The sequence below is a fragment of the Tachypleus tridentatus genome, chromosome 11 (assembly GCF_004210375.1).
Source record: "Tachypleus tridentatus isolate NWPU-2018 chromosome 11, ASM421037v1, whole genome shotgun sequence".
Lineage (NCBI taxonomy): Eukaryota > Metazoa > Arthropoda > Merostomata > Xiphosura > Limulidae > Tachypleus > Tachypleus tridentatus.
In genome coordinates this window covers 5231110-5247633 of record NC_134835.1, presented here as the reverse complement: position 1 = coordinate 5247633, position 16524 = coordinate 5231110, and the positions used below count along the sequence as shown (strand labels likewise).

Sequence of the window (16524 nt, the reverse complement as noted above, 5' to 3'; positions counted from 1 at the left end):
AACATCCAATTAAATGAAACTGTGGTCCAACGAAAGACAGCTTACAATTAGGAAAGGAAAAACCAGCAAAGAACACCCCAGCTCAAGAGTGTATGACAAACAAAGTGTACACAAACAAAGAGAAAGAACTAGGGAAACAGCCACAACATGAAAGGTTTTAGAAAGGAAATGAGGGTAGGAAGAACTTAATTGATTCATACCATAATATACTTGCTATGGGGACCTCAGTAAGGATACGGATGTACATCTGGTCGAGTACAAAGATAAATGAAACACTAAACACAAAGAAACAACAGCAAACTGGAACACTTATATGAAGTACATACAAGCAACATACTGAGTCTGAGCTGATAAAAGTCAGACTCAGATGGCAGCACTACTTTGTCATAAATGAAGAAGCACTTGGTAAGTACAAACAAGACTGGTAGCAGACTATAAGGAATAAGATGTGTATCAGTATACATTTTCTGAACATAAAAAAACATCTCATTAATCAACCACCCCACTACAACTACAAAAACATAATACTGGTGAAATTACACTTGTAACTATTAAGAGTAAAAGTCGGCTCTCTATACAAACTAGCCATAGGGCATCTGCAAAAGAGCAAAAGGCCTAAAGACAACAAAGTATCTATGTCATTCACAAATAGCAAATTCCATCTCAACTAGTTAGAATCAGTTAACAACAGGTGCAGTGAGAAAGATCAAAGACCACATCACATGGCTAAGATTTATTCCTTTAGGTACCAGTGCAACCAGCAGATTACACATGGCAAGAAAAAATCCAAAGAAATAACAAGTACAACCACCAGATGTCACTAAAGAATAAAGGACAAAATACAACTACACAATTAGGATAAAACTTATGATATTATACTGATTGTAACAATCAGGACATTTTGGACACTAAATCATGTATCAGTATTTTGACAAGTGTGCAAAGATAGCTTGGTCAGCAAAAGTGGGAGGGGTGTTGTTCATGTATGAAACAATTCTTTTAAAACAATTTGGGGAAGGAAACAAGGACTTTGGAAATACAACTGTAGTGAGCTTGAAACAAGAACAGTTAGCAATGGAACAAAGCCAGTCAAAATGGAATATCATAATACAGGTTTGAAATGATACTCTCAGCTCATTTATACTTATATAATACAGTGCCTTTTGCAAACCACTATACTGTGACCATAATCTTCTTCTGATGCAATTGTGGCTTTGGAAAATGTTTAGGGGGTTCATCACTGTCAACCAAATGAGAAGACCACTTTCTATTGTCATAAAGTATACGCTTTTCATCACGTTAAAAGGCACTTTAATTTACATTTCAAGGAGAAAAAAGCAAGATAAGGTCTCAGAGGATGTTGGCAGTGAAGTTTCTATCATGTTTTCACCAGGTGGTCTGTTCTAATGAGTAAAATTACTATGGTGCCAGCTACTGATGAGAAACACAAAATTATTTCTTGAAAGTTAACATTTTCCTAAACTTACTAATACTTACCTCCACTGACACCAGAGCCATTTCTTGACCTCTATGATTTTCACTCTTTGCATATTTAAGTATTGAAAATACTTGCTCCAGTTTTTTTTATAATCCACTCAAATGCCTTAGGCAAATCATAATTTGCAAATTTCTCTACCATCTTCAATGCACCCTCTTTCTAGGTACTGTATATAAGTGCCTTATCCCGATAATGTAATCACTCTTCTTGAGACACAAAGAACTTCTAGTGTGGAGGTAGGGCAGGAAGAGTGTCAGTGAAGATAAGTATTGGATTGTTTGAAAAATAATGGCAGATTTTTAGACTTTATCTCAAGAAGTAATGCAGAAAAATAACAGTAAGTTTATTTAGTCAAAATAGGCATCTAAAGAGTCTACAAACTTCTGGCAATGAGTAACAAGAGATGTTTTATTCAATCTGAAGTCTTATAACTTAAACATTCCGTGATGGTATTCTCTGCTGCTTCTTGGTTATGGAAGTGTTTTAGTTTCAAAAAGTTGTCCAAATGTTTGAAAAATTGGTAGTCTGTAGGTGAAAGATCTGGTGAGTAGGATGGATGAGGTAATACCTCATAATCCAATTCATTAAGCTTCTGGCAGTCACTCGTGCCACCTGTGGTTGTCATGAAGCAAGATTGGTCCTTTACGGTTGACTAATGTTGGTGCTTTTTCACACAACTTCCTATGCATTTCTTCCAACTGTTAACAGTAAACATCTGCAGTAATGCTCTTGCCCTGTTCAAGAAAGCTGTAGTGAACAGTGCCTTTTGCAAAACACTATACTGCAACCATAATCTTCTTTTAATGCAATTGTGGCTTTGGAAAATGTTTAGGGGGTTCATCACAGTCAACCAAATGAGAAGATCACTTTCTATTGTCATAACGTATACACTTTTCATCACAAGTGATTAAGCGACAATAAATGGTTTATTTTTGTTGCATGCAAGAAGTGTTGCAACTTTCCTGCTATTAACTGACTTAATGTGGAAACATTTTGTCCAGTTTTTCACTTTTCCAGTTTCCTTAAGATGATTTAATATTTTAGAAATTGAAACACCCAATTCCTGTGCCATTTCTTCAGCAGTAAGTTGTGAAGTTTTTTCTACTAACACCATTAAGTTCTCGTTGTCAACAGCAGAATGATTCGTTGTCAACAGCAGAATGATGCCCACTATCCTTCTCATCTTGGAGACTAAAGTCCCATTTTATGAACTTTGAAAACCAATGCTGAACTGTTCTTTTAGAAGTGACTTCATCTCCCCATACTTGCTTTATATTGTGAGTTACCTGAGCAGCACTATGACTAAGTTCAAATTCATGCACAAATATGACTCTTAAATGCACTTTTTCCATCTTGACAAAAGAGCTCCAGAATATTGATAATGAACACTGTAAAAAAAAAGAATAACTGATGTAATGATGACGTATTCAAGCTTCCCATAGTATGCAAACTGATGTAATGATGACGTATTCAAGCTTCCCATAGTATGCAAACTGATGTAATGATGACGTATTCAAGCTTCCCATAGTATGCAAATTGATGTAATGATGACATATTCAAGCTTCCCATAGTATGCAAATTGATGTAATGATGACGATTCAAGCTTCCCATAGTATGCAAATTGATGTAATGATGACATATTCAAGCTTCCCATAGTATGCAAACTGATGTAATGATGACGATTCAAGCTTCCCATAGTATGCAAATTGATGTAATGATGACATATTCAAGCTTCCCATAGTATGCAAATTGATGTAATGATGACGATTCAAGCTTCCCATAGTATGCAAATTGATGTAATGATGACATATTCAAGCTTCCCATAGTATGCAAACTGATGTAATGATGACGTATTCAAGCTTCCCATAGTATGCAAATTGATGTAATGATGACATATTCAAGCTTCCCATAGTATGCAAACTGATGTAATGATGACGTATTCAAGCTTCCCATAGTATGCAAATTGATGTAATGATGACATATTCAAGCTTCCCATAGTATGCAAACTGATGTAATGATGACGTATTCAAGCTTCCCATAGTATGCAAATTGATGTAATGATGACATATTCAAGCTTCCCATAGTATGCAAATTGATGTAATGATGACATATTCAAGCTTCCCATAGTATGCAAATTGATGTAATGATGACATATTCAAGCTTCCCATAGTATGCAAATTGATGTAATGATGACATATTCAAGCTTCCCATAGTATGCAAACTGATGTAATGATGACGATTCAAGCTTCCCATAGTATGCAAATTGATGTAATGATGACATATTCAAGCTTCCCATAGTATGCAAATTGATGTAATGATGACATATTCAAGCTTCCCATAGTATGCAAATTGATGTAATGATGACATATTCAAGCTTCCCATAGTATGCAAATTGATGTAATGATGACGTATTCAAGCTTCCAATAGTATGCAAATTGATGTAATGATGACGTATTCAAGCTTCCAATAGTATGCAAATTGATGTAATGATGACATATTCAAGCTTCCCATAGTATGCAAACTGATGTAATGATGACGTATTCAAGCTTCCCATAGTATGCAAATTGATGTAATGATGACATATTCAAGCTTCCCATAGTATGCAAACTGATGTAATGATGACGATTCAAGCTTCCCATAGTATGCAAATTGATGTAATGATGACATATTCAAGCTTCCCATAGTATGCAAATTGATGTAATGATGACATATTCAAGCTTCCCATAGTATGCAAATTGATGTAATGATGACATATTCAAGCTTCCCATAGTATGCAAATTGATGTAATGATGACATATTCAAGCTTCCCATAGTATGCAAACTGATGTAATGATGACGATTCAAGCTTCCCATAGTATGCAAATTGATGTAATGATGACATATTCAAGCTTCCCATAGTATGCAAATTGATGTAATGATGACATATTCAAGCTTCCCATAGTATGCAAATTGATGTAATGATGACATATTCAAGCTTCCCATAGTATGCAAATTGATGTAATGATGACGTATTCAAGCTTCCAATAGTATGCAAATTGATGTAATGATGACGTATTCAAGCTTCCCATAGTATGCAAATTGATGTAATGATGACGTATTCAAGCTTCCCATAGTATGCAAACTGATGTAATGATGACGTATTCAAGCTTCCCATAGTATGCAAATTGATGTAATGATGACGTATTCAAGCTTCCCATAGTATGCAAACTGATGTAATGATGACGTATTCAAGCTTCCCATAGTATGCAAACTGATGTAATGATGACGTATTCAAGCTTCCCATAGTATGCAAATTGATGTAATGATGACGTATTCAAGCTTCCAATAGTATGCAAATTGATGTAATGATGACATATTCAAGCTTCCCATAGTATGCAAATTGATGTAATGATGACATATTCAAGCTTCCCATAGTATGCAAACTGATGTAATGATGACGTATTCAAGCTTCCCATAGTATGCAAATTGATGTAATGATGACATATTCAAGCTTCCCATAGTATGCAAATTGATGTAATGATGACGTATTCAAGCTTCCCATAGTATGCAAATTGATGTAATGATGACGTATTCAAGCTTCCCATAGTATGCAAACTGATGTAATGATGACGTATTCAAGCTTCCCATAGTATGCAAATTGATGTAATGATGACATATTCAAGCTTCCCATAGTATGCAAACTGATGTAATGATGACGTATTCAAGCTTCCCATAGTATGCAAATTGATGTAATGATGACATATTCAAGCTTCCCATAGTATGCAAACTGATGTAATGATGACGTATTCAAGCTTCCCATAGTATGCAAATTGATGTAATGATGACATATTCAAGCTTCCCATAGTATGCAAATTGATGTAATGATGACATATTCAAGCTTCCCATAGTATGCAAATTGATGTAATGATGACATATTCAAGCTTCCCATAGTATGCAAATTGATGTAATGATGACATATTCAAGCTTCCCATAGTATGCAAACTGATGTAATGATGACGTATTCAAGCTTCCCATAGTATGCAAATTGATGTAATGATGACATATTCAAGCTTCCCATAGTATGCAAATTGATGTAATGATGACATATTCAAGCTTCCCATAGTATGCAAATTGATGTAATGATGACATATTCAAGCTTCCCATAGTATGCAAATTGATGTAATGATGACGTATTCAAGCTTCCAATAGTATGCAAATTGATGTAATGATGACGTATTCAAGCTTCCAATAGTATGCAAATTGATGTAATGATGACATATTCAAGCTTCCCATAGTATGCAAACTGATGTAATGATGACGTATTCAAGCTTCCCATAGTATGCAAATTGATGTAATGATGACATATTCAAGCTTCCCATAGTATGCAAACTGATGTAATGATGACGATTCAAGCTTCCCATAGTATGCAAATTGATGTAATGATGACATATTCAAGCTTCCCATAGTATGCAAATTGATGTAATGATGACATATTCAAGCTTCCCATAGTATGCAAATTGATGTAATGATGACATATTCAAGCTTCCCATAGTATGCAAATTGATGTAATGATGACATATTCAAGCTTCCCATAGTATGCAAACTGATGTAATGATGACGTATTCAAGCTTCCCATAGTATGCAAATTGATGTAATGATGACATATTCAAGCTTCCCATAGTATGCAAATTGATGTAATGATGACATATTCAAGCTTCCCATAGTATGCAAATTGATGTAATGATGACATATTCAAGCTTCCCATAGTATGCAAATTGATGTAATGATGACATTATTCAAGCTTCCAATAGTATGCAAATTGATGTAATGATGACGATTCAAGCTTCCCATAGTATGCAAATTGATGTAATGATGACGTATTCAAGCTTCCCATAGTATGCAAACTGATGTAATGATGACGTATTCAAGCTTCCCATAGTATGCAAATTGATGTAATGATGACGTATTCAAGCTTCCCATAGTATGCAAATTGATGTAATGATGACGTATTCAAGCTTCCAATAGTATGCAAACTGATGTAATGATGACGTATTCAAGCTTCCCATAGTATGCAAATTGATGTAATGATGACATATTCAAGCTTCCCATAGTATGCAAATTGATGTAATGATGACGTATTCAAGCTTCCCATAGTATGCAAATTGATGTAATGATGACGTATTCAAGCTTCCCATAGTATGCAAACTGATGTAATGATGACGTATTCAAGCTTCCCATAGTATGCAAATTGATGTAATGATGACGTATTCAAGCTTCCCATAGTATGCAAATTGATGTAATGATGACGTATTCAAGCTTCCCATAGTATGCAAACTGATGTAATGATGACGTATTCAAGCTTCCCATAGTATGCAAATTGATGTAATGATGACATATTCAAGCTTCCCATAGTATGCAAACTGATGTAATGATGACGTATTCAAGCTTCCCATAGTATGCAAATTGATGTAATGATGACGTATTCAAGCTTCCCATAGTATGCAAACTGATGTAATGATGACGATTCAAGCTTCCCATAGTATGCAAACTGATGTAATGATGACGATTCAAGCTTCCCATAGTATGCAAATTGATGTAATGATGACGTATTCAAGCTTCCAATAGTATGCAAATTGATGTAATGATGACATATTCAAGCTTCCCATAGTATGCAAATTGATGTAATGATGACATATTCAAGCTTCCCATAGTATGCAAACTGATGTAATGATGACGTATTCAAGCTTCCCATAGTATGCAAATTGATGTAATGATGACATATTCAAGCTTCCCATAGTATGCAAATTGATGTAATGATGACGTATTCAAGCTTCCCATAGTATGCAAATTGATGTAATGATGACATATTCAAGCTTCCCATAGTATGCAAACTGATGTAATGATGACGATTCAAGCTTCCCATAGTATGCAAATTGATGTAATGATGACATATTCAAGCTTCCCATAGTATGCAAATTGATGTAATGATGACGTATTCAAGCTTCCCATAGTATGCAAATTGATGTAATGATGACATATTCAAGCTTCCCATAGTATGCAAATTGATGTAATGATGACGTATTCAAGCTTCCCATAGTATGCAAATTGATGTAATGATGACGATTCAAGCTTCCCATAGTATGCAAATTGATGTAATGATGACATATTCAAGCTTCCCATAGTATGCAAATTGATGTAATGATGACATTATTCAAGCTTCCCATAGTATGCAAATTGATGTAATGATGACATATTCAAGCTTCCCATAGTATGCAAATTGATGTAATGATGACATATTCAAGCTTCCCATAGTATGCAAATTGATGTAATGATGACGATTCAAGCTTCCCATAGTATGCAAATTGATGTAATGATGACATATTCAAGCTTCCCATAGTATGCAAACTGATGTAATGATGACGATTCAAGCTTCCCATAGGTATGCAAATTGATGTAATGATGACATATTCAAGCTTCCCATAGTATGCAAACTGATGTAATGATGACGATTCAAGCTTCCCATAGTATGCAAACTGATGTAATGATGACGTATTCAAGCTTCCCATAGTATGCAAATTGATGTAATGATGACATATTCAAGCTTCCCATAGTATGCAAATTGATGTAATGATGACATATTCAAGCTTCCCATAGTATGCAAATTGATGTAATGATGACATATTCAAGCTTCCCATAGTATGCAAACTGATGTAATGATGACGTATTCAAGCTTCCCATAGTATGCAAATTGATGTAATGATGACGTATTCAAGCTTCCCATAGTATGCAAATTGATGTAATGATGACGTATTCAAGCTTCCCATAGTATGCAAATTGATGTAATGATGACGTATTCAAGCTTCCCATAGTATGCAAATTGATGTAATGATGACGTATTCAAGCTTCCAATAGTATGCAAAGTCACAACATAAAGCAATCCCTCTTTTTCAAAATGTGCATGTTAAATCACAGAAGTGAAATCCACCATTATTTTCTGAACAACCTACTATTATTTGAATTACATTTTCCGTTTAAGAAATGTTAACTTCTAAGGCAACTCTCCACCTCCTCAATATGAGATTCTAGCTGTAGTAGTCTGGTGAAGGCGTGAAACATACAGAAAACATATGCTTTTCATCTTGAACATAGTTTATGTGTCAGAAGTGGAATAGAATATGGGTAATCATCAGTATTGGCCACCACCCTCAGTGAGATAGCCGAGATTCCACAACTCAGGATTGGAATAAAGGGGTCATGGTACATATACTCCACACTGGTAGCTATGGTTATTGGACCACAGTGTTATATTTATATATACAAATAGTTGTTGTGAACATAATCTTATCACTGATTTCTACCAGCATTTGGAAGTCTCTTAACCTATTTTAATTCTTCAATAATATTAAAATCATAAATTAAAAATTGTAGCATAAATCAGACAAAGGCACTTGTAACTGTAACTTCTTGTTAAGAAAAAAACAAAAACTGATCACAGCAAACTGGTGTAAAACTAAATGACATTTTAAGTTCTGGAGAGCCAACAGCATAGACCAGTTTTTGTATCAAATTTTGGGACAGCCATACGCATAAATGAATTTATTTATCAAATGTTGCAAATGTTATGGACAAAAGTCTGCAACAAACAAGAATAACATGAAGCTCAGATTAGTGACCAACAGTGATAAAAAATGCAAGTTCTGCTATATATAAAAGGGAGAAACCAAAATAGCCTGAAATGTCTGCAGCAACTTTATCTGAAGAAATCACTCAGTGAACATGAAATGGTACAAAAACTGTAGCAAATGCAAGACACTTTTAGCAAAATGTAATTTTGTATAAATGGATTTGGAAGACAAAATATGTGCTGCTGAGGAGACAGAGAACAGAATATAATGTGTATGCATGTTCATAAAATGACAATAACTGAAAAGCAAACACTACTGATAACAAAGAAAGTTTTATTTCTTAACTATCTAACAAATACACTTGTCATAATTCTACTTACAAGAGAACAGATGTCCAACCACCACCCACACATTAGAGGGAATACACCAATTTCCAGCACAGACAGGAGAGAAACCTTGACAACAACATAACAGAGTCCCAGCAGTTGTTTGGTTTTTCTAAGCTTCACAAGAGATGCTACTCCATGAAGAAGAATAAGCACAATACCAATAACTACATAGCCACTTAAGGTCGTTAGTAAACCTTCAAACTGAGATGCAGTCACCTGTAATATTATTCAATTGTTTACATGGGTAAAATCAAAACTACAAATAAGCTTCTCTTACAGGTTCAAGAAAAGTTAACTTTACACAAAATTTAATAAGTTTTACTGATGTAGGATAATAAAATAGACCTCATTAAATGTCACACAATCTTTTTACGGAAAATAAGAACTAAGCTACCTTCAATATAAATTAACAACTGATACAATACACTTATAGAAAAAAAGTGTACTTAACTTGCATAAAATTTAATCACAAGTTCAAAGATATATAATGAATAACAAAAGCATACAACATAAAGAGCTGAAACAAGCAAAAATTAACTTATTTGTCTTTTTTTGCATCATTTCCATTTCCATAAATGAAATATTTCATTTTAGCCACATATAGTAATTATATGGATAATGTAACAGATATTTTTTTAATGACTTGTATGGTTTTAAGTGTGCACTGAGCAAGTACTTAAATGTTTTAAAGTACATTTCAATTGAACTTTCCCTTAAAAGGAATTGGAATAGTTGAACATTTTTTACACTACATAAGAAACATGTTCAACTATTCCAATATAGCAATCAGTTCTATTCAAATCCTCTATCAATAATTGCAAACGGCGAATATATCTTTTCACATGAAATGTCGAAGACACGATATAAGCAACTATGAAATAAATAAATCTGCGTTCCAGTTATAGTTTTACAAAACATTTTTAAACATTGCACGAGTTTCTCTGAAAAACAATACACAAGAAACATACATCACTCCTTGAACTGCCTTCAAGTAGTGGTGATGGTCCTTACAGAACTATGAGGCGTAGTCACATACTTTCCATCTTAAATGTATATACTTTTTATTGTTTTATATTTTTCTATATATATTGTTTTCAAGCCTACTTTCCATTATTATAAGCTCAATACAAAAACAACTGGTTTCATGTTCATTTCATAATTTTCTGCATATATAATTGTTTTTGTCAAACCGACTTTCTGTTATCATAAGTTTAATATAAAACACCACAAGTTTCTTATTTCATACTTTTGCCTATTGTGTGTTATATTATAAATTCAGTATAAAGTTCCACCATTTTAAATTTTGTTTTCTTACTTTTCTGTCTATATAGTGTTGCTAAGCCTACTTTGTTATTAATAGCTAGTTTCACATTTGTTTCATACTTTTCTATGTATAAATTTTTGTTTTCTATTAAGCCTAGCTTTAGTTATTATAGCTCAATACAGAACTGAAGAGTATTTTTTTTAGTTTAAAAATATTATTTGGATATTAATTTTAATCTTTTAATGATATAAAAACTTATACAAGATTTTACATTCTATAATGTCTAAACATTCTGAGACTAGATGTGTTATATGTTTAAACTTATCTCAAAAATACTTACATAATCCTTTAACCTAAATCCAACCAAGGTAAAATGCCCAATATGATAGGGACAAAAAGCTGTTGGGGGAAGAATAAAAAGTGATTTACTTTCTTTCTACAAAAACTCAAGTGCTAAATTTTTTCAGTTTCAACTTCATCTAAAATGCAACGTTGTATGCAAACTGCCCAGAAAGAATTCACTTCTAATATAAGACATGGCACACTGTCAGGCTGACTCTAATGTAGTTTTGCTTTCTTTAAACTGATTAATTCACATGATACAGAAGGTATCAGTTTTGTTTACCTATATACTTCCTATTTTTCCACAATAAAATGTTCAAACTATTATTTATTATTTCAAATTAAACTTTTTCCAAACAACTAGACTCAAGAAAAAGATAACACATGACGTGTATAGCAAAATATACTGCTCAAGTTCTTCACCTATGATCATAAAACATTAACACATTTGCTTCTAAAATGTAAAACAAGCCTATAATAACATTTGGTATTTTAAAATTATCTCAAATCAGGTTTTTAGTATACATACACAATTTGAATATTTAAACAATTCTATAGCCTATGTCACATTGAACTTTATCAGTTTTATTCAGAACAAACTTCTTAATACTTACCAAATACAAGGATAAACAAAGTGTTGAGAGACACCACCCAAAACACATGTTCCTGTAAGATTACACAAAGTTACAGACTTACATTGCAATTTTTGTAACTTTACAAAAACTAGATAAGACAGAAAATGTTTAGTATTCCGTAACCTAAATTTATGTAAATACAATAGTGCTGTCTGTTGTATGTCCATGTAATTATAATTACTTCACAGTTGTTATGGACTCACTGGGTCCATGGGGACACACCTACAATTTTTCAGTTTTTATAGCCATTTTTGCACTTTTTGGCATTGCCTCAACTCGTCTTGATGGATTTTCACCAAATTTAACGTAAAAGTTTGTTGGGTCCAAAGGGAAGATACATGCAATACTGTGGTTTCACATTTTATGTTCTTCAGTTTTTTTATTGCATTTCTACAATAACATATAAGGTAATTAACTTTTCATGTCCTCAGATAACCTTTCATTAATCATAAATTTACACAACTTTTGATCAGGAAACAGGTACTCCAGTTAGTACAACTTTTGTTCAGGAGACAGGTACTCCAGTTAGTACAACTTTTGTTCAGGAGACAGGTACTCCAGTTAGTACAACTTTTGATCAGGAAACAGGTACTCCAGTTAGTACAACTTTTGTTCAGGAGACAGGTACTCCAGTTAGTACAACTTTTGTTCAGGAGACAGGTACTCCAGTTAGTACAACTTTGTTCAGGAGACAGGTACCCAGTTAGTACAACTTTTGTTCAGGAGACAGGTACTCCAGTTAGTACAACTTTTGTTCAGGAGACAGGTACTCCAGTTAGTACAACTTTTGTTCAGGAGACAGGTACTCCAGTTAGTACAACTTTTGTTCAGGAGACAGGTACCAGTTAGTACAACTTTGTTCAGGAGACAGGTACTCCAGTTAGTACAACTTTTGTTCAGGAGACAGGTACCCAGTTAGTACAACTTTTGTTCAGGAGACAGATACTCCAGTTAGTACAACTTTGTTCAGGAGACAGGTACTCCAGTTAGTACAACTTTTGTTCAGGAGACAGGTACTCCAGTTAGTACAACTTTGTTCAGGAGACAGGTACCCAGTTAGTACAACTTTTGTTCAGGAGACAGGTACTCCAGTTAGTACAACTTTTGTTCAGGAGACAGGTACTCCAGTTAGTACAACTTTTGTTCAGGAGACAGGTACTCCAGTTAGTACAACTTTTGTTCAGGAGACAGGTACTCCAGTTAGTACAACTTTTGTTCAGGAGACAGGTAGTCCAGTTAGTGTTAAATAAATTCCATGTTTTTATTTAGTGCCTGTTTTTCTATGTCTTGAGTATAAATATTAAACAGTTACAAATTATCATTTTCTATTTGGTAATCAAGATAATGGAAACCATTTTAATAAAATACAAGTGTTTTACTTCTTAGTAATACACACGTTATAATCTTTAGTACAGCACATGGGAATAACTTCCTTAAGATACTGGAGCAAAAATAATATTGTGATATACCATTTTGAAAATCTAGTATCCATAACTATTATAATGAGATTCAAATAAATCTTATAAATGTAGTTAAAAGAAATTTAAACAAACTCAGCAAAATGTTTGCAAAAGTTCGTGGTTTTTATGTTAACAAATACAATTCTTGTTGATAAAATTAGAAGTTAGAAGAAAATTCTTACCAAAAACACCAGGGAACCATCAAGCCCAAGAAGCTAAATGCAAGAAAAGATTACTATCATTATAAAAGTTTTATTGTTATATTTAACATACATTTTTACAGGTGATTTTCTTCTCTATTGTTATTTTCTGCTCACTTAGATAATTTGAATATATTAAAATCACTACATTAGAAACTACTACACCTTTATTCAGTTTAGGTTTACTTTTCTCAATTAAAGTGGATTCTTTAATCTTTTTCAATTTATACATTCAATTAAATGTTATCTGTTTTTGGTATCTCATGTTCTTTATAATAATTTTCAGTACTAACATTATTAGTATTGATATACTGGATGTTACATACACGTTCAAATATATCATGTATTGGTTGGCATATTTTTCTAATACACATATTAGAACATCTGCTAAAGATTACTTCATAAACAGCATTCTTATATCATCATCAACCTTGTAGACCATATTTAGTGATTACACACTTATTTTTTGCTTGTTTAGAATTGAAATCAGATGCCAGTTTTGGTATAGCTTTAATATGTAAGTCTGACTAGGTTGAACTTATTAAGAACATAGGCCTGTAAATGTAAACTGCATTGATTTGGATTTAATAATGGATTTACCATAATTCAGCTATGAAGATTTCAAAAATAATATTCATTTTGCTCTGTCACATATGGACTTTTTTTTTACAAATAAGAAAGAAAAAAACTCTTACTTAGACAAAATTATTATTTTTACTACTATGAACATTTTTTATTATTTTGTTTAAGAAAATTGCAAACAAACTGAAGAAAAGGAGAAGAAAGTTGATATCATATGAATATACATCCTCATTTTTTTTGTTAAATCTATGTCCAAAAACTGCTGTGGTCTTTATGTCTTGCATCTGGAGCATCTCATTTCAATGAACAGCAGTAATCAGCCATCTTGCTGGTGTTCCACCTTCCTTGATATCTCCTCTCCTTTTCCTTGATGTCTTGACAAAACCTTTCCCCTTGTTCTTTCCTGATGGCACCAATATTTTCAGGAAAATAGTCAATATGTGAGTGTAAGAAATGAACTTTCAAGCTCATATTATCATCCATATCTTTGAATTAACATGTTATTCACAATATTTTCATAATTTGAGTCCTTGTTGTTTCCTTAAAATTTGTCAATATTATCTTTGAAGGAAATCAATGCTTCATTTTTACTGTTCTTCACTGTCTTTTCAAACTGTTCATCCAAAGTCAAGTTCCTAATCCAAGGCCTAACAAAAACCCTTTCTTTACATTTAACATCTGAAACAGCTGGAAACTGTTCACATAGATACTTTGAAACAGTTGCCATTTTTTCTAGCTTCACCAAGCCCAGTTTTATGTAAGCGGAGAAAACAGGACTTTCTGTATCAGGTTGATTCTGCATGGCCATTGCTTTTTATCTAGTGCTGATTTCATGCTCTGCTGTCCCATTCACACAAAAAACATTAAAACTTTGTGTAACTAGAATGATGACCCAACATCATTCAAAGGACTTTTAAATGTTCACAAAGTAGTTAACCATGTTCTTTGTATTTAACTTTATTAACAAGTACAATATTTTCATAGATTTCATTCAATTAAACAGAATTAGAAATATGAAAAGATGCATATATGTTATGCCACTGTGAAAGAGAATACCTTTTACACATCTTTTGGAGGAATTAATGAACAATTACCACTCACTTGGTTCACAGACTGCAGCTACTAGTAATCCACTGTAATAAACCAGTGAACCTACTTGTAAAGTGTATTGTATAAACTCCTTCTCACAATCTATATTCCAATAAAATGATGTTCTTGGAGAAAGCAAGTTCTTAGCCCAAAGTCTGGACCCCAAAATCATTGAAGAATCCTTTGGAAGGACCACATCTCTTACTAAATCATTAGGTTCATCCTATGTGAAATGTTGTGGTTCAACAGACATTTCAGGTTGAAAACAATCCCCATCTTTATTTGTATGTACATCAGATTCAGATGAAACTATCAAGAGACTCAGGTGGAGTAGGTATAGGTACATCAGGTACATGAGCAACAGGACTTATACAGCAGACTGAAGGCTTAGATAAGCAATTTCATTTTTATTTCAAGTGCTGTGGCATTCCATGTTATGAAAACAAAAATAGCAGTCATCTCTGTTATTTCCAGACTCATGTCAGACCAATGGAATTCCAAAAGGCAAAGACTTTTTCTTACCTTTAAGTCTATTGTCTCAACTCTTCAACACAAATAGTGTAAACTTTATGCAGAGCCCATGATTTGTCTTGGTCTCCATGTTTTATTCCAAAATACATGTAACATGCTTTTTTGACAAATTCTATAATGTTTTGCCTTTGTTTTTTTACAACAAACTTGCTACAAACATACCAGGATATGTTTAGGTCATTAACACAAGTTGCTGATGCCACAGAGAAGAATAAATAACATTAAAAAGAGAAAAATAATGTCAAAGTGTACACACAAACAAATACTTTCCAGAAATATGGCCATTTAAGAGTTTACATACTAGTGGTGCATTTCTCATGGGTTCTAGAATGATTGATAACACTCTCACGTCACAATTGGTCTAGATAATCTATAGCCAGTGTTTGTCAACATTTTAAGCATAATAGAATGTGACCAAATTTCAAAGAAAATGATTAATTTGTTTAAAAGTACATACAACATTTTGTGAAAAATCTGTAAGTGGTAGAGAAAAATGGTTATTTTCTAATTCAGTGCACAGGGATTTTTGTAGAACATGTTAAATTTGAATACAATAAAACCAATTCAAACCTGTGGAATTAAAATCAGATGTTAGTCATGGCACTTTTACAAGTCTAATGTTCTAATTATTCTCTTTTACGTGGGACTCATTGTGACTTGTTTTCTGATGTCATGGGATAAGTTAACTAAGTTGCATATTTGTTCTGTAAATATCTACTTATCCTTACTTCACTTAAGGGTTAAACATAAGTTATTCATACTCATATTCATTCACTACTTACATGAAATTTGTACATACAGTTCTGTGCAAAGGTGTCAGGACAAAACTAATATTTTGTCATTTGATGGGTTAAATTCCTCCATGCCATTACAGAATATAAATTTCAACATTATGGTAATATTTCACTGATCCATGTTGACAAATAAATA

The 16524-nt window shown here is 33.1% G+C and overlaps 1 protein-coding gene across 1 annotated transcript in view; it reads right to left on the bottom strand.

The window, feature by feature from the left end:
- Positions 1-16524, bottom strand: part of LOC143231631 (E3 ubiquitin-protein ligase MARCHF6-like) — a 95285-nt gene that overhangs the window by 41322 nt on the left and 37439 nt on the right. The window contains exons 9-12 of the mRNA XM_076466170.1: positions 13375-13407; positions 11712-11763; positions 11096-11154; positions 9483-9707 (exon numbers count right to left, since the gene is read on the bottom strand). Coding sequence (XP_076322285.1) covers positions 9483-9707; positions 11096-11154; positions 11712-11763; positions 13375-13407 — 369 coding nt within the window. The remainder of the gene's footprint in view (positions 1-9482; positions 9708-11095; positions 11155-11711; positions 11764-13374; positions 13408-16524) is intronic.